The 20392-nt window shown below is 33.1% G+C and overlaps 1 protein-coding gene across 2 annotated transcripts; it reads left to right on the forward strand.

The window, feature by feature from the left end:
* The first annotated feature begins 92 nt into the window (after positions 1-92).
* On the forward strand, positions 93-18892 carry LOC105331923 (double-stranded RNA-binding protein Staufen homolog). Of its 2 annotated transcripts, none has more exons than XM_034467233.2 (16): positions 93-246; positions 535-628; positions 2367-2549; positions 3441-3634; positions 5341-5545; positions 5866-6034; positions 6503-6702; positions 6889-6983; positions 7256-7474; positions 10930-11082; positions 11380-11532; positions 12458-12506; positions 12707-12811; positions 13081-13217; positions 14268-14416; positions 18065-18892. In XM_034467233.2, the coding sequence occupies exons 1-16, from the start codon at positions 235-237 to the stop codon at positions 18165-18167; spliced, it is 2220 nt and encodes a 739-aa protein (XP_034323124.2). In that variant the 5' UTR covers positions 93-234; the 3' UTR covers positions 18168-18892. The 2 variants fall into 2 exon arrangements, with proteins under 2 accessions (XP_034323124.2, XP_034323127.2); XM_034467236.2 differs by having other exon boundaries at positions 6904-6983.
* Positions 18893-20392: the final 1500 nt, after the last annotated feature.

A 20392-nucleotide genomic window follows, 5' to 3' on the forward strand; every position in this document is an offset into this window, starting at 1 on the left:
TTAGAAGAGTCAACAAATGTTTAGAAACTGAGCAGTTTTGCTCAAAGTAGATAAAACGCTTTCAAGACCTTGATTAAGTACTTTGGGTGCAGAGGTACTTTGGGTGCAGACAAAACATGGTGGTCTGAACTTCTCTTTACTGTTTGCCAAACATTTATCTTCTTATACATGTTAAACAACAATTAGGCCCTTTTTAGTTTTATTTTGGAACATTTATTGTGAAACTTTTCATTAATGATGAAGAAGGTAATAAACGGTTAGAGGAGAAATTGAATGTGTAACATTGTTCATCTCTTTTCCATCCCTTCATCTGTAAATGTATGGCATATATTGTAACTTGATCAATTAATGCTTTATATCAATTTCATCATTATCCACTATCAAATATGATTAAAGTTTAGGATTTGATACGTTATATATGATAATGAACCTTAATTATGATTCTTTTTTAAATATAAGTCAATGTTTGTTATGTTATGTCATCAGATATATATTTAAAATTTATTTTATTACTAAAGAACCAATTTATTTCAGCAAACCAGAGGAATTACCGCTTTTCAAGCAAATGCAGGGATGGGTGTGCATGTCAATTCTAGTCAAACTACAAACTCGCAAACACAAAATCAAGGTACTGTGTGCATATATACATATACATACAGGTTTGGACCAATCGCCCAAATGGGATATAATAATCTGTTTGGAGTATAATAGCCTAAATGGGATGTAAATTTTAAGTGCAAAAAATAAAAATTTTTGATTTTGAAATTTTTGATATAAATCTGCATTAGAATACTAAGATGAAATGCAACAACCTTTGGTAAACAACTTTTTCTGGAACCGTACTGTTACAGAGATTGATCCCTCAGTATATCCAAAACTTCTTGGGGATCAATCTTACAAACTATAGACATGTAGAAAAACTTCTTAACCAAAAGTAGTTGCATTTGATACACATTAATGCAGATTGATATCAAAAATTTTTACTATATTATTATAATGATTATTATGTTATTTCCTATTTGGGCGATTGGTCCCAACCTGATAAAAGTTCCTTAAGATGTTTTACGTGTGACTGTTTGTGTGAGCACAGTTTAAAAATTAAATACAACCAGGTATACATATGTAGCATTTGAAAAAAAAAAGAAGGAAAATCTGTTGTTATTAACAAAAAAGAACAGGTGCAACAATGTTGCCAAAAAAATTGAAAAAAGTAACTTTTTCTTCAGCTATTGGAAAAATGTTTTATTGATTACTTTTAAATCTGTGGTTATAATTTATACAATACCATGATTTATTGATATAATAATGAAAATAATATTAGTTGCATCTTTGAAAATCCTGATATATCATCAATACAGATTTTTTTTTTCTCTGATTATGACGTCAGAGTATGCTATTAATTTAAGTTTATAGTGATGTCTGCCTTTGTAGAAAAACCTTTAAGAATGAATTGCAAGCATTTGAATGTTTATTTACCTTTCTAATGCATGATGTTCTTGCAATTTATTGTTAATCGCAAGAACATGAATTTAAATGGAATTATGGGTCCAATTCTGATGACAGAAAATCCAGTATGTGTCAAAGGGAGCAACAGTGTGAATTTTCTCATTGCCCAAGTATTGTTATTAGAGCTCACAGTGCTAGCCGGTGCTTTGTGCTAGTGAGCTGCACGTGCTATCATTTTTATCATTAATTAGCTTTTAATTTTTATATACAATGTATTGATATGACTGAGGTTGCTATAGATATAGTGATAAAACAACACACCAATTTGTTGTTAACTTTTTATATTGATTTCATTATTGAAAATATTATCTACAAAAATATATGATGGTCAAGAATAGATAAATCCAGGTATCAAGAAATAGAATAGCAAGGAGTTTTGTCTTGGCCCATCACCAAAAAAAAAGATCTTTCCTGATTCTATGATGGCTGCATATTTAACATTGCAGCATGGCATCTAGTTAAATCAAGAAGTCTGTAGAAATCCTTTTTTTTACTCAACGGATATTTTTTGCATATCGTTCAAGGTTACACTCTTCTTGTGTGTATAGTGCATAAGTTATCATAATAGGTTCTATTTCTAGGTGTGTTTTTGTAATCACACGACAGAAATTTTAATGTCAAACATCACCCTGTTTGTTTTAATTTTTTGCAATATCTAATTGTCTCTTAGCAGCTTGTCGTGTGAAATGATCAGTTGTAAGGGTGAAAACAAATCCAAAACAAAATTTATTCCATAGAGATGATTTCTGTCGTCATTTTCATCAAGCAAACCTGAAAATCTCTTTCAAAATATACATTGTAAATATTTTTTCATTATAATCTGAAAATTTTCACCCAAAATAAAAATGTTTGTCTTACAGGCGCAAAAGGAGTTATGGTGGGCATTATACAGAAAAGTCCAGTAACAACAACGTTAACAAACTATCCCACAATGCATCAGATACCAGCAGCCAACCATGCAGCTGTGGTGACTCCTGCTGCAGTCCCATTAGCCAATCAGAATGGATCAATAGGACTGCCAGTGGGACAAATGCCACAGAACGGTTTGTACCAGTATTTGAGATGTCATTTAATGGAAGTTAGATTTCCTTGATAATGTATCCCTTATGGATTTATCACACATATTGTATATGCTTTTGCACCTTTTTATTTGCATATATTGTAGTGACTACTTTCCATAGTTTGTTCATGGTAAAAAGGCAAGAATTAACCAAAACATTGATTTAAACCAAAACCCTGATAGTGAAGAAGTCTTGCTAATTAGATAAGGCATTATGTAATGTACTGTGACGTCAAATGTGACCTTTGTAAACAATTTAAAGATGTTGGTGTTAAAATCTTTGACATTTATCATGTTTATTTATTAGGGATGACATCAGATATTTGATGTTGATGGAATTCCTGAGACTGTAAACATTTAATACCAGGATATGTTTGCGCCACCAGTGCGGATAAATAGCAATCTAATAATATATACTTACCGTAATTAAGATTTAATTTTGCTGTCTCAAACCTTCGTTTGTAGTAATTTTGTAAATTGCCGAAAACTCAAACCTTTTTGTTCAACAAGACAAACTAGGTGTTGAATTTAATCTAAAGAATAATTTTGTCCTCTCAGGCTCTGGTGTTCACAGCTTTATGTAAAATATAACATAATTTGGCCTTTTTGTAAATCAGAGCCTCTTAATAGTTTCCCCACACAAATATGATGTAAAATCTTTCATTCTCTCAGTCATTGAAATAGTACATGTAGTTTGTAATTTTATAGTGAAAGTTTTTGAAAAAAAAAAATTGCAGCTTATATTGTGTTAACAATACTATTTACTACAAAACAGGTGTCCACTTCGAACCTTGATTTGATACTGCCTGTAGTGGCAAAGACTAATATTTGGTACCAGTACAGAAAAACATTGTGTTTGTGATATGTTTAATAGGTATGGTGCAACAAACAACTGCTGCTCCCATAAACAACCCAACAACAGCTCCAAAGCAACACACAGCCGGCACAACTGCAACTGCTACAAGCCCCGACACAGCAACTGATGAACAAAGCTCTACAAACAACTTGGCAAACACAAAAGAGAAAACCCCAATGTGTCTTATTAATGAATTGGCCCGATATAATAAGGTAATCTGTTGTATGTAATAATTTGATATTGATTTTGATATGCTTTGAGGAAGATTTCATCTTGAGTTAAGAATTATATGTCATCATTCACAGTACATAAATACTGTATGCAAGGAAATATCCGCCCCTGCATGTTTTATTTTTGCCCCTTTTGCCCTTGTTGTCAGTGCGAATTGAATACTTAGTGAATTCCAAAGTCTCAGATTATATCTCTTTAAAAAAAACTGTGTCTGGGCAAATTCAAGACAGAGTGAAAATGTTTGTAAGTGTAGAATGGTGAAAATTACACGGAGGCAAAAATAAACCTGTATACACCCAATACAGTAATGTATTTAAACACTAAAAGAGAAGGGTAATAAACATCAGTTTATTTAACCCAAGTATTATTTTGAATTTTTAATGTTCGTATATTTGATATTCAAGGTACATGAACTTAACTTTTTAAAAAGATTCTTTTATTTTAATCTCTCTCATTTGTTTAAAATATGTTATCGTCCCCTCACTCAACTTGTTGCAAAGAGGATACTGTAGATTGCCAATAATCATGATGGTTTTAATTTCACTATGTTTGCGATTTAATATTTTCCCATGAAATTAAACCCTTCGTGAATACTATCATTAATTTTCAAAACCTGTCAATGCTTATATTCTGATCAATTGATTTTTAAGCAGCGTGAAATTAAAACTATCGCGATGGGTACTTTAATAGAAATCGTGAAATTTTAACATCGTGGAGTTAAAACGACTTACAGTATAGCATCCGTGCAGTGTGTATGTGTGTCTGTTTCAGCATTATGGACAAGACTCAAATAAAATCCTTACATGCATGTTTGTTGAACTTTGTATACCATGGTTAAAGGACAAACCCTATTCATTTTCAAGTAATTCTATTAGATATTTAGATATCATTAAAATTACATGAATATAAACAGAAATTTCATGTACGACTTGACCATAGACATTTTAAATCCACAAGTTCATACTTCGTTGGAATTGGACCTTGTAAAAATTAAAACAAATATATTTTTAGAAATGGGGAATTTGAAGGATGTTCAAAATGAAAAATTGAAGTGGGGAGGAGATTAAGTTCACTCAAGTTTTATCGGAACAAGCAGCTGTCTTAGCCTAATCCAGGCTATATTTCTCGAAGTAATAAAAGTGAAATAGATCTAAGAATTAGAAGAACTTTGACAAGTACATCAACATGATACACTGGGAATTTATTTTATGTTAATTGCTGTAGCTATGTTATTCTATTTTAAGAAATTGGGGTTGAAATTACGATATGTTTACTTGAATTTTCCCAGAGAGCAGATTACAGATAGCTATAGTTCTTAATTTATCTACGTTTCTATTCATTTAATATGAAACATATTTGCATACAATAATCGTCTGATTGCTTAATGTATATCTGATTCATTGAACAAAGTTAATAAAATAAAATTACTAAATTAAAATTTATGGAGTGTCAAGGAGAATTGTACCTTCCAAAATTTATACAACCTAGAGTGTGGAGATAGGAATGAACGAGTTAATTTTAAGTGGTTTTAAGAAGATATTTATTTGTAATCCTCAATTACATGATGCATTTCCCCCCACCATGTTGTGAGGGGATGCTCTGCTTTGTGGTGCCCTTGTATGTTTCTTTATCATACTTGTGCTTTATCTTACCCTAAGATCCCACACTGTGTTGTTGTACTCCGTAGATCTCTCACCAGTACACTTTGGTGGATGAACAAGGTCCTGCCCACAAGAAGATTTTCTACGTCCAGCTGAAACTTGGGGACACTGAGGAGTATGCAGCATCGGGGCCCAGCATAAAGAAGGCCCAGCATGCTGCAGCAGCAGAGGCCCTAGAGAAGTCAGCATTTAACCACCCTCCAGCTAAACCCCCCAAACCCAACCAGAATAGTCAGTATTCCTTTGTTATGTTTTATTTGATAGTGATGTGGGAAACTCTTTAGTAGTAGATGCTCATCATTAGGATATATTTCATTTTAGGTTTTAAACCTACAGTTAAGATTGAAATTTACATTGAGAATTTTTCTCAGAGTGCCTTTAAAGTGTTAAAAAAAAAAAGACTATGTGTAAGAATTCTGTGGTATGTACTTTTTTCGGGTTTCTTGAGCATTAGGGGAAGGAGTATATTTTCTGTCCTTAATTATTGTCAATAGTTTGAGTTTTTGCTATACTGACCAGCCTCATGATACTGACTCATGCTGTGGTTTTAGGCTGGATGACAGACTACAGGGACCAGCCCATCACCCCTACCGTGGAACTGAACGCCCTCGCCATGAAGCGGGGAGAACAGACACTCTACAAACCCATGGAGGCCCAGCGAACTCTGCCATATTATCAGTGTCCCCCAAACTACAACTACAGAGGCTTATATAATCAGAGGTATGCTTTCTGAGATTTTTTTGTATGAAATATATTTTTAATTCCCCTTTTTTAGTTGTTTTTGTGTATTGATTTGGTTTTTTTGGTACAATTTTGTGAAATGGGTTGATACTTGATAGATATTAAATAGTTCTGACATATCATGGTTTGTTTATACTACTGCTGAATTTTGATATTTAACTAGACATGGTGATGAGTACAAGTGATGAGTACAAAATGATGTACATATAATGAGCTGTAATGGCAACTTTTTTGTATTAAATGCTTACTATAAAGGAATGATTCAGTCAGAAGTACTGTAATTCAATTCTTGATAAAAGATGCTGCCTATGCTCAAATGTTCATACTGTTTACATGTGATATAGTGTAAAGATAATGTGTAAAACTGTCATACTGTGTACATATTAGATGAAGCAATATCTGATTATTGATTTTGAATTTATAGACTGGTTTGTTTATCTTCTTCAGATATCACTACCCACGTATGATGAGAGTCTTCTATGTGTCCCTGAAAGTAGGTCAGAGGGAATTCATAGGGGAGGGGCCAACTCGCCAAGATGCCAGACATGATGCCGCCAAAAAAGCTCTCCACATCCTTCGCAAACTTCCTGTACCGAACGACGGAGAAAAGAAAATTGAGAGTCCGACAGAAACAGAGGAAACATCAAGTAAGGGCACAAGTTTGATGGTCAGACACCGAGAATATATTTATAAATTGAATCAAATCTAGATTTTATTATTCTTTATTATTTTTGCATTTGAAGGACTGAACTTTAATAGAAAATAAAATGAATAAGATTGCATATTTTGAGATCATCATTAAGTTTTGTATTAGCAGCTGTGTGAGTTGTTAGGTTGTCTGTCTGTAGATGACAAGGATGTGGCCAAGTCGGAGATCAGTCTGGTACACGAGGTGGCCCTCAAGAGGAACATGAGTGTCACCTTTGATGTAAGTTAATAATAGTCAGGCTTTTCATTAAAATGAGACACGAGTCAAATTTTTACACTGCAATGCTTCAATATTTTATTTCAAGTGTAATTTGTTAGAAGTTATACCTAATGGTACTTTTTTTTACAGACGTGTTAATTGCCACATTTGATCACTTAAGGGTTTTAAAACTACAGTTTCTTATTTCAAGTGGTTTGTTTTTGATATCATTGCAAAAAACTATTTTCAATAAAGTGAAAAAACCCAAAAATGATTATTTTATTCTTGCTTAGGTTATTCGTGAGTCTGGTCCCCCTCACATGAAGACGTTTGTGACGAGGTGTAAGGTCGGAGACATGGAGACAGAGTCCGAGGGGAACAGCAAGAAAGTGTCCAAGAAAAAGGCAGCTGAGTTGATGCTTGAGAAGCTGAAGGAGTTACCTGCCCTTCCCCCTTCTGTCATCCGCCCCCGTACCAAGATCAGCAAGAAAAAGAACAAAAACATCATCAAGGTAGGGCCAGTGTTTTGCAATGCTCTTCTATGGATCCTCAATCATTTCTGATTGGAAATGTTGTGAATTTTTGAAAAACTTCATTGCTTTTTAGCTCATTGAGACGAAGTCAGGGGGAGCTTATGCTATACCCTCGGCGTCGACGTCGGCGTCCGGACCTGGTTAAAGTTTTTGTTGCAGGTCCTGTATCTAAGCTATTACTTGTCCTATCTTCACCAAACTTGCATGGATGATGCATCTGGACCTACTTATGGACTTGAAAGACTTGGATGCTGAATCTGAGTTCTAAATTTCAGATGCTGGAGGAGGTTAAGGTTGTTGGACCAGGTTAAAGTTTTTGTTGCAGGTGCCCTTTGATAGCAATATCTAAGTTACTGCAGGTCCGTACTTCACCAAACTTTCATGGATGGTGTGTCTTATGATACTGATGCACCAGACAGGCTTGAGTGCTGAATCTGAGCTATAGGTTTCGGATGCTGGAGTAGGTTAAGGTTTTTGGAGCAGGTTAAAGTTTTTGTTGCAGGTGCCCTTTGATAGCAATATCTAAGTTACTGCAGGTCCGTACTTCACCAAACTTGCATGGATGGTGTGTCTTATGATACTGATGCACCAGACAGGCTTGAGTGCTGAATTTGAGCTATAGGTTTCGGATGCTGGAGGAGGATAAGGTTTTTGGAGCAGGTTAAAGTTTTTGTTGCAGGTGCCCGTTGATAGCAATATCTAAGTTACTGCTGGTCTGTACTTCACCAAACTTGCATTGATGTTGTGTCTTATGATACTGATGCACCAGGCAGGTTTGGGTGCTGAATCTGAGCTATAGGTTTCAGATGCTGAAGGAGGTTAAGGGTTTTAGAGATGGTTAAAGTTTTTGTTGCAGGTGCCCTCTGATGTTTATATCTTAGTTACTACTTGTCCTAACTTCACCAGACTTCCATGGATGGTGCGTCTTATGATACTGATGCACCATACAGGCTTGAATGCTGAATCTGAGCCATAGGATTCGGATGCTGGAGGAGGTTAAGGTTTTTATAGCTGGTTAAAGTTTTTGAAACGGGTGCCCTCTGATGATTATATCTTAGTTATTACTTGTCCTAACTTCACCAAACTTGCATTGATGGTGCGTCTTATGATACTGATGCACCTGACAGGTTTAAATGCACAGTCTGAGCCATAGGTTTCAGATGCTGGATATGGTTAAGTTTTTTGGAACAGGTCACATGTTTAATAGATAATAGTACTATTTCAAACTTGCATAGTTGATTAAACTGTAGTATGAATGAATCACAGAGGAAGCTTCAGATGCAGAGCTTGATCTCCATTATCAAGGATGCTAAAAAATATATCTTAGTTATTACAGGTCCTAACTTCACCAAACTTGAATGGATGGTGTGTCTTATTATACAGATGCACCTGACAGGCATGGATGTTGAATCTGAGCCATAGGTTGCGGATGCTGGAGCAGGTTAAGATTTTAATTGCTAGTGCCCTCTGATGATGATATCTTAGTTATTACTGGTCTGAACTTCACCAAACTTGCATGGAGATGCGTCTTATGTATACTGATGAACCTGACAGGCTTGAATGCTGAATCTGAGCCATAGGTTTTGGATGCTGGATGAGGTTAAGTTTTTTTGGAACAGGTCACATGTTTTATAGATGATAGCTTGCATAGTTGATTTAACTATATTATAATAATAAATGAAACGCAGAGGTTGCTTCAGATGCAGAGCCTGGTCTCCATTATCAAGGATGCTAAAGAGATCTCCTACCTCACTCAAACCTGCTCGATAGATAGATGTGTTTGTTGATATATGATATAACATGAATCCTATGATATAGTATTGTTTAATTTGAAACAACATTGTTTAATATGACACAATATGATATCATATGTAATATTATAAAAAGTTATATGATACGATATGATATTGTATCAATTTTTTTTTATATATCGTTATGTATAGTATTGTGTATTATGATACAATATTGTATAATATTATATTGTATTATAAATTAATTATTTTATCACATGATACTTTTACATAAGATATTGCAAAATATAATATTGTATCCTATGATACAATATTGTATATTCTCTAATATTGTATCATACGTTATTGTATACTATGATAGTAGTTTTTAGTTTCTGTAATATAGAATTATATCACATGAAATTGTATAATATGATACTGTAATATTATATAATATTGTATCATACGATATTGTATAATATTATATTGGTTTATAATATGACATATTATCACATCACATGAAATTGTATTGTATGATATTGTAAAACATATTATTGTATCATATGATACAATATGTATAGTATAATATTGTATTATATAATATTTTACTTTATCACATAATATTGTATCATTTGATAAGGATATGATACAATGTTGTATCAAATTGTATTGTATCATATGATACAATATCATATTATGTATTAAAAATGATACAGTATCATACAATATCATACTATATTATACAATATAATATCATATGTTTCAATGTTATGATGTATCATGTAATATGATATTGTATTATAATACTATATTGTTTTATATATAATGATATTGTATTATTTGATCAAATACAATAACGTATAACACAATACAATTGTCATATCATACATTACAATATCATATCTCATCATTGTTTATTATGGTATTTTATTGTATTATATGATATATGTTGTAAATATGATAGGATGCAATATTTAATGTTATATTATTGTATTGATTAACAAATGAACATATGATTATCATACAATTTTTTAACAGATGATATACGATATTGTGTCAAAACAGAACCCATGAATATCCAAGATCATAAAGTATGTTTCACTTACAAAATAATAATGGTAAAGATGATGAAAATCAATAGATAAAAGCAAATTGAATTCACACAGTTTTAACCTGGAGAAAGATTTATTCCCAACACCTCATACATGATTCTTATTCAATTAACTGTTAAGCAACATTTATTTACTTGTGGGAAATTTTCACGAGGTAAGCGACAGCCTCATTGTCGCAATTTTTTCTTGTCATATGATTGTTATACATTTTGTACCAGTAATAACAGGGGTCTGGATAAGGCTTGGTTGCAAACATTGTTGTCTCAAAGCAGTTTATTAGATGTTAATCTCGATAAAAAGTTGTTGTGAATGAAAGTTTGTTTACAGTATTCTATGTTGGTGAAAATTCAATGTTTTTGGCAATTTATATCTTACGGTATATAGGAGATAACTGCGAAACATTCACTGTTGATGTTATGACAATGTTAATGCCATATTTTCTTTTCCCAAAAGAATACAGGTATATGCACTGATGTATGATTTTACACCTATTAATACATCAATACATTATGTTAATGCAACAAACCATGTAAAGGCTTTTATTTCTATTAACAGATCCCGGTATTGAAATACTTTTCAAAACTTCTTTCAGCAACAAATGCAGAAGGCAGACCCTAATTATGGGGTGGGAATCAACCCGATCAGTCGTCTTATCCAGATTCAACAGGCCCAGCAGAAAAAGGAACCAGTTTACACTCTGTTGAATGAAAGAGGTCTTCCACGACGCAGAGAATTTGTCATCCAGGTAACAACAAGTTTATCTCCTGTAAAAAGAATAACAACTCGTGTGTATACATGTACATGTGACTGTACTAGATTTATGGTGCAAATAGCATGTTTGATTCAATGTGACCATCTTATGTGTATCTGTGCATTTTTCTGCTTGTCCAAAGATATTTTATTTGACTTATAATATATGCAGTAACTAATTTTTATTTTTGAATGGAATATTTTCCTTTCAAAGTCAATAGGAGCATGTACATACATATATTGTGTACCAGTATTATTTTTATTTTAATCTTGAAATGACCCACTATTATAGGTACAAGTTGATGATCAAACCTGCACAGGTGTTGGCCCCAACAAGAAGCTGGCCAAGCGGCATGCTGCAGAGGCCATGCTGACCCTGCTTGGCTACAACAAACCCTCTCCCCAGCCTGCCAAACCTGCCATCAAGTCGGCCAGCAACCAGGAGGTCAGTACCACTTCAGTGGTACTCTCTCTCTCAATGGAGATTACTGTACAATCATTAGAATTTATGAGGGCTCATTTTTTGTGGATTTTTCGGATGGTTCCCAATCCTCATCACTCACTAATTTACCCCCTCTTTGAATTATGAAACACAGAATCAACTTGATCAAGTAGATCAATAAAATTATGTCCCCTTGAACTGGAGATAAATGGATAATCCATGAAAATTTGCCTGCATGATTTTGATAATTCCACAGTATTCAAACTTTATAACATGTTGAGAATTGTAGTAAAATATTTAAATGAGATCATTTTTCCCTGAGTTTATATTGTATTGTTTCTTGAATTTGGATCCATTAGGGGTAAATTGTGTTTGATCTGTCTTTAATTTTGTATTCCTGTATAGAAATATCACCTTCCTCCTAACTTTTGAACTGTACAAGAGAGAAATTTTATACTTTTTAACTCAATGGTTGAAGTCAAATGTAAAGTTGGGGTTATTGATCAGATCCAAGGTCATTATTCAGATTGGTTGTTAGAATGGTACCTGTTTAGTGTGACAGTCCTTTGGAATAAGTACTCTCTGATATTCTCTCTCTCTCTCTCTCTCTCTCTCTCTCTCTCTCTCTCTCTCTCTCTCTCTCTCTCTCTCTCTCTCTCTCTCTCTCTCTCTCTCTCTCTCTCTCTCTCTCTCTATCTCTCTCTCTCTGTGACAGTGCTTGGGATCACAGCAATTGTTTATATAATTGTTGTGAAATTGAAGGGCAGGGTTTCTGTAATATTTTGATGATGGGTAAAAAACTTTAAAATTTCAATGATGTTGAGGGTAAAGTTTTATGTTGAGGAAGAAAGTTTGTGTGTGACTTGAGTTAATCACTGAGGTTTATGAACTGGTATATGCCATTGTATTTATTTCATTCATGTTTCAGGAAACAGGGATGAAGAAAGTCCACTTTCAAGAATCAGCAGAGGACAGTGGTAAGACGGAATAGTTATTAGGAACTGATGTATGAAATATTGTCATGGGGAAATCTGGATCTTTGTTTTTAATTTTATTACAACTGATCTTGCATAAATATTCTCCAAATTAATCAACATTAGTAAATTCTGGAACATAATTGTACATGTACATTTTTGTCTTGGGTTGTTGACATTACATGTCTTTGATACTCCTTTAGAGAGTTCCAGTAACAGCAAAAGCAGTGGAGGAAGACAGCTGGTTCCCGGCCTACTGAGGCTGCCCGACAACAAGTACAATGGGACAGTCTACAGACAGCCCCAGGGTAAGTCAATGTGGGAGTCAAGGGACAGGGCAAGTAATGGATTATTGTATCAAGTGGGAGGTATATCTTAGTATCTTCAGCATTTTTATCCCCCTAATCCCCTTATTGCACATGCATTTTACATCTTACCCATGTCAACAAAAAAAATTATTGTGCATTGAAAGGCAGGGATTCATTTCAATTCATGTCACTGGTGTAATAACTGTTTAGAAAGCAACCCTAACATTCATATACTGGTTATATTGATTTTTTTCCTTTGATTTTGATAGGTGGGACACTGCCACTGGATGGCCACATTGGTTACAATGGGATAAGTAACACAGCCACAAGGCCCGAGGCTCATCTTCGAGAGCTGACCAGTAGAAACAATGTGGACATCAAGTTTGACGAGTTCCAGTCTGGACAGGTAACTATTGCTATTGGTCAGATATTATACACCTATTTACTCTCAATGAGGACAATAGAAGTTTATTGTCCCCCAAGACAACAACTATTTTCCGAGGCGAAACCGAGGAAAATAGTTGCTGTTGAGGGGGACAATAAACTTGTTTTTGTCCTACGTATTAGAATATACTGTGGAATCATTAGAATTCGTGGTGCTCAATTTTCATGGTATTCGTGGGTAGCTCTTACCCACGAATTTACATCCTCGACGAAAACCACTTAAGAAAGTTCAAGTTTTCCTACTGAAACTGAAAAGCGACCTATCCACAAAATTACATCCTCACGAATAAGCAAAAACCCCACAATCCATGAAAATTGGCCCCCGCGAAACTAGATGATTCCACAGTAATATTTTATATCAAAGAAAACTTTATTTTTCTAAGATGCAGAGTTAATTAATGTTAAACAAGTTCTAGTTTATATTGGACTTTGAATAGAAAGTATGGACTCAGATTACACTTGATGAGTTTCAAGATTAAACAAAGAGGTATGATAATGAAATATAAAGTTACTAGTAACAATAGAATGGTATATGTAATAACAGAAGTTTTTGAATAGCTTTGCAACTCAACAAAAAAATGTTCACAGCTGTTGCCCACAATGAATCTCACATTAAAAATTTATTATGTAATATCACATAAAATATATTAATTTCGTTGTGGGCAATGGCTGCAGACACATTTTCCTCTTCAAAAAACAACAAGAAAATGTGCCATATTTCATCATTTTTGACTAAATCTTAGAAATATGCCAAAATGTTTTGGAAGTCATAATTATTTTTTGAAATAAGAAAAAAGTGTATAAATTTGTACTTTATATACACACATATTCAAGATGGTATTTGTGTATTTTCATGAGATTTAAACAACTTTTGAATTTTAGGGCAAATATTTCTTCTATGTTTTAATGTAACAGGAATCACTTTGTGTATGCCCTATGGAACACATCAATTAGATGCATGTACTTGACTTAGTTTTGTTTTTTTAGCGTATGTTATGTGTGTTATTTTCAGGGCACTACCAGTGAGTACTTGAGTCGAGTGACCCTCTTGTCCAACCCTCCTCGAGTTTTCCATGGGAGCGGAATGTCGGCGGAATCAGCCAGAGACTCCGCTGCCCTGGAAGCAATGAAATTCCTGGAGGAACTGGGCAAAGGAGACAGGTAAGAGTGGATTTTATTATGTTAGGCATTTTTCTTTCTGTTTATTACAACTGTGTTCTGTTTTTAGCTCTGCTAACTTGTTCTTTCTTTCCATCCTTCTGTCCTCTTTTATCACATCTGACGGGGATTTCCTTATTTAAAAGAATGTGCTGCTTCTATAGACATTAAGCCCATATTTGGACTATGTTGTTTTGTGTTGATTATGTTCCATCTTACAACAGAATTAACACCTTTATACTTTTATACTTTGCAAACAGTTTTAAAATTCCTTTAAGTCAATACTTCAACAAAGAATTACATGTACTGGTATAAGAGGTGATTTACACATGGCAATCATAGCATTTAGTTTGAAATAATAGATTGTTTTTGTTCAATTCAACATTTTTCATTTACTGTGATAGTAATTTATGATCTACTGAAATGAAACACTTTAATAAATTTAAAATGGGGGGGGGGGGGGGGGGGGTGCTGTCACTTTATTTACATAAATTATATTTACATATACATAGCAAGTGTTTTGTCAAGAGTTATCGAACATGCTTCAGATGAAATACAGTTAGTATGTAATTATAAATACATTCCAAAGGAAGGTACTTAAGTTGTACATGAAACATATTTTTGCAGTTTTCATATTTTATTATATCTTCACTAAGAGAATAGTTTTGAAGCAATTTAGACTAAATACCCAATAAGATGGAGTAATACTTTACAGTTATTTGAAAGATACTTTTATATAAAGTATTGAAATTTCCATGCAATAACATCATTTAAATTAACACAGATGAAAGAATAAATTCTTTTAATTTTAGCATCATTTGGACTAGGTCTGTCAAAGGAGCTCCTGTTTGGCTACTTAACTTTTGATTTGGAGTCGTAAATATACACCTTAAGACATTGTTTGTTAATTTCAAACAGATCTAGAGTAATGCATGTTAGTATTCATTCAGTAAAAAAAGATCAGGGATATCATCAAATAATGTAAATAAAATATCATATCTGATGTAAAGTGGTTGTAATTGTACAGGTCTTGAATATGATCTTTGGCAATTAAAATCTAGGTTACCATTTTCTACATAGCAGATTAAAAGCCACACATATCTTGAAAGCAACCCTAATTACGTAAAGTGATATGATGAATTGAGGGATTCATCACAATACAGATTCTACCAAAGTTTTAAGACAAACTGCAGAGGATACTAAGTGCACTATCTTTTTTTTTTTACACCCAATAAGATAACCTCTTATACAATGTAATGCTTTTTAATAATGTGCAGTCTTTAAGTTAGCCTTAGTTCAAAGTTCAGAAAGGAGAATATTTACACTAAGAAAAGAAAGCAAATAATTAAACTTTCATGGGCATGCAAATCATCCTCTATGACCGCGAGGTGTAAATGCTTTACTCTTTAGATGTGTTACAATATACTATTTATAACGCTTTTAATTTCCTCATTTCCTTCATAATTTTTCCCTTCTGATTTTGAATGATCTTTAGGTGGATAGGATGAGCTTTAATTTGGATATAAGTAGGAGCCTTGTTTTACATCTACTTGATGGAGAACAGTTGATTTGTGTAGCCATGAATCATCAAAGAAGGAAATATTTATATTGAAATATACTGGGTTTCTATTCACACACCACTCAAGTTCATGGTGAATGTATTAGTTTACAAGTTTATGAAAATAATAGAAGAGGAAAATTGTTTGCATCTATGTAGGGTTGTGGCCTTCTGGTTTCCATTTACTGATACATGTACTATTAGTTTACATGATAGTGAATGTTAGATCCACTGTACACCTAAAGTATATGTAATTTGTCACATATCTGTCAATAACACTATGGATACCATATTCATCATATTCAGCATCACTGCCCAAACAAACCGTGGTATTTTCATTTGTGCAGAAATGTAGCCCCTTTTTCATAACTCTTTAATAGAGAATGTATCAGAATAAATATACACATGATTGTCTGTTACTATGTAAATATGAAAATATTTGGAAGAAGTGAGAGAAAATAATGTATTGAATAAACCATAGCTAAAAAATGTTATTGACTGATAACTCAAAAGCTTTTATAATTTGTTTGTCATATCAAAACTTGTTAAATGAAATCCAAATAACTACTCATTTTTGCCATTTTATAAATGCATCGAGTGCTAAACAGATGGACTATGGTAATGGATGGCTAGTGTGTCCATTTGTCAATGTTTTATCCCCATCATTTTATCCATTTTTTCTGTTTCTCCATCTCTGTTTAATACTTTCTTCTCTGGATAATATCTTAAAAGCCATTGAGCTTGCAAAAAAAATTGAGATCGCAACTTTCAATGGGCTATAAGAAGACCCCTTTTAATTTTGAGCTTAAAAGGTCAATTTCATTATTTCTTTCATAATTAGTTTTAATAATTAAATTCTTTCTCAGTGTAATACATGGGGAATACTGTACATATACAGTTCAACTTTATTATTTCGAACTAGATGGGACTGTTTACAAACTTCAAGATATCCGAGTATTTGAGATTTGGAGGGTATAATAGTTAAAAAATAAGTGGTTGGGACTTACAAATCATTTTGACATATCCATTGTATTCGAGATATTAGTGTTCAAGATATCAAAGTTCAACTGTACTTTCTATTCAAGGATATATCTATAAAAGCATCTGTGCCTTTGCAATGAAATTTTAATTGAGATCACAGCAGCTTATAGCCTTTAAAAACCCCTATTTGTTTTGAGATCAAAAGTTTAAGGTCAAGGGTTCAAATTCACACAGTGCATATAACATTTTCCAGATGATAATTAATTTTCTTTGAGCTTTCTTCCCATGAAATGTATCACAAACCCCTATGGTATTTGAAAACCCTATTTTAAGGTCAGAGGTTAAGGTCATCAAGTAAAAAAAATATTTTGTCTGTGTATAACACTCCTTTCAGTACTTTATCTCAAAATTTCCTTTTCTATTTGCAAAGAAAATTTATATCATAAGTTTGTAATCCCCCATGATTTACCAAACAGACCTATTAATTTTTTGAAAATTTATGGTCTGAATACCGTTATCGCAAAAATGGTTTCAAAATGAAAACATATTCTCTTTAGGCTATTGAAATTGACTTCATGGTTTGCAAAAGGTCAAAGGCCAAGGTCTCTAGATCACCACTTATATAGTGAAACAACATCAGGAATTTCTATATTACAGATGATTATTTTATATTTGGAAGTTTTTCAATGAAACCATAGATCCTGTTTTTAAACCTAAGACCAATTATATTTCAATGCTAAACTTTGAAAGGTTAAGGTCAATCTTTAATTTTTTTTTCCTTATCTTACATCCTCTTCTTTCTTTAAGTGGGGTACACAATTCTCCTGAATTACTGGAAACTTGTGTCCTAAAAAATTACGTTAGACTCTTACATATCTGTTAACAAAAGAACAGAAGTTCTGTTTTAAAGCCAGCTTAAGCTTCATCACAATATCAGTGAACCAGTATTTCAATAGCAGTAGGACAAACTGATTCATCCTGGATGTATCACAAATAATGATTACAAAACTGACCAAAGAATAAATTACAGACTACTGCTTACTGCATTCTCTACAAATAACCTCATCATTTCTAATTAGTCATGGCTTTGAAGTTTTTCTCATTGATTTCAGTCCGCAAGTGCCACAAGTGAAGATGGAAGTGAAGATGGAAGGAGATCTGGCCATGACTCCCTCACTAGGTGGCGCTCACTCTGTACGGGCAGCCACCATGTAGAAGGACTCCGATTTAAACTTTGAACTTTTTCTCCATGTTGAGGGTTTTTGAAGAGCCTGGTTTGTGGATACTTTGAATGCTGTTGTTTTTCAGATTTTTTTTTGACTCAAAAGTGGTTTAAATCACTTCAAATTATCCATTTTCCTGTTAACATGCTTTTGATCTTTAAAAAATCATCAGGAAATTTTGTATGTTCTAAGCAATACTTTGCAGAAGAAGTATGATATTTTTGCATTTTTTTGGTCTTTTTTATATTAATACTGACACATTTAAACAAGTCATGTCATATATTGCATATTTATGCATTTTTGTGTCAGTTTGGTACATATGTTATTCTGTATTAATTAGAACTGTGAAAATTTCCTGTGTTATTATAATGAATTTTTCATTGATGTTGTTAGGCTTGTTTCATTCTAATGAGCTAATTGCTGTTGTTTTGCTTTTAAAAACCCTCAAATGTTGACAGAATGAGTAGCTTATCTTATAACCAATATGGATTACAAGTAATAGTCTCTTGTTTAATTTTATTTTTGATTATGATTTGGTTATTGTTTTTTCTAATGTAACCTGCTCATTCTAATTTGATAGTTCAAAGTTTAGTGCTTATTTGAAACTGGATTCAATGATAAATTTTATGTTCAGTCCCAAAATATAAATAAACTGTTGGAATGAAAAGCCAATATCTGATATGCTCCATCCAGTAAATGTTAAAAGGGAAATCTTTGTGTATGTCTTAGATTTTTATTTTGGAGATTGATCATAATTAATATGTTGTATCCAGAATGTGATTATTTGTGAAGACAAACTTTATGTATAAGTATTTTAAAAAAATGAATTATACCCCTATGCACAAATCAAATGTGAGAAGATTTCTCACTGTAGGCAAATCAATGACTGTTCTTACCCTCACCCCATTTTAACTGAATGTCATGGTAATACATGATGTTAATGTAACAGTTTGGATACTCTGATACAAATGATTATTTAGGATGGGAGTTTACACATTTTTTTGTACTTGTAGACATCAAAAAAATCTTTATGAAGGTTTTTAATTGAATTGTCTTCAGACTACTTGTAAATATGTTTATCATTGAAAGTATCCAGGGTTATTCTATATTCTACAGTCCACTGTACATGGTTTGATTATCCATACAAATTATTATCGCTGTTTGCCATATGTAAACAATTTAATTTTGCCCGGAATGTTTATTATAAGTCAATTGTCTTCATTTATAGTCATATATGTGGTATGCAAGGGCAAGTAAAGGTCAAACACAAGATAGTTCTGTCTGACCTGGCCTGTCCTGTATACTACAATTAATAATCCTGTTTGGTGCTGCAGAAGGTAAATCAAGTATAAGAAGATCTTATTGATAAGAAATTTTAGAGATTGTCCTTTGTATCGAAATTTAGATTCATTTGATTCTATTTATAGAATTTGGTTCGTTTTCCTAAAAGAGAAGTAACCAACAGGCTTTTCCAGGAAGTGTTTCATTCTTTCACACTCTAATTCTGCTATATACTTGATTTACCTTTAAAAGCGGCTGGTGTGTTTTTCCGTTGTCTCCATTGCTTTATTCATTGTCAGCAATGTAAAAACACACGAAAAAATATTCTGTTCTTTTCTTTATTTTTTTTTTAAATTTCATTATTAAATGTTTGAAAAATGAAACTCTGGTGTATTTTCTTTTATTGTCGAAAATATAAGATAGTTTTAAAAAAAAATTGAAATTTTAATTGAAGAGTCACGTAAGCGGTGGGAGAGTTCACTTCAAGGTCGACGACCGTGTAGAATTACAGAAACCGGATCCCGAATACAGCCGGATTAGTTGCAGGTTGTCGTCCTAGTTGTTGCCATGGCTCTCTCTCCTCAGAAATTGCATTACTAGGGAATTTGATGTCAGCTCTCGTATAAAATGGGTAGAGGGATGACTAAAAATATTTTTTACATGTAGCATCCACGGCATTTATACCAAGATGGGTTTCCATGAGAAATGCATACTATTTCACAGTTGTAATTCTATTGGAGAAACATGGCGTCTCGGTCTCTGAGAAAAATTTAGTCCCATCGTTCAATGTCATTGTATTCAAGGTCGATGGTTCAGATAGAGAAAGGAGCTGAACTTGTTATAAGCTTTCCTTTATTTTTGGACACTTTCTGCAAGTTGCTTTCTTTACAAAACAAAAACAATTCGTTACCTCTCCTATCTTTTGCATTAATAGTA

Source organism: Magallana gigas, chromosome 5 (assembly GCF_963853765.1).
Source record: "Magallana gigas chromosome 5, xbMagGiga1.1, whole genome shotgun sequence".
NCBI classification, from domain to species: domain Eukaryota; kingdom Metazoa; phylum Mollusca; class Bivalvia; order Ostreida; family Ostreidae; genus Magallana; species Magallana gigas.

Bases quoted from the DNA above. Each gene is read 5' to 3' on its own strand.
- LOC105331923 (XM_034467233.2), top strand. The intron at 7,475-10,929 runs GTAGGGCCAGTG...AACTTCTTTCAG, and splicing joins AGAACAAAAACATCATCAAG to CAACAAATGCAGAAGGCAGA. The intron at 13,218-14,267 runs GTAACTATTGCT...TGTTATTTTCAG, and splicing joins ACGAGTTCCAGTCTGGACAG to GGCACTACCAGTGAGTACTT.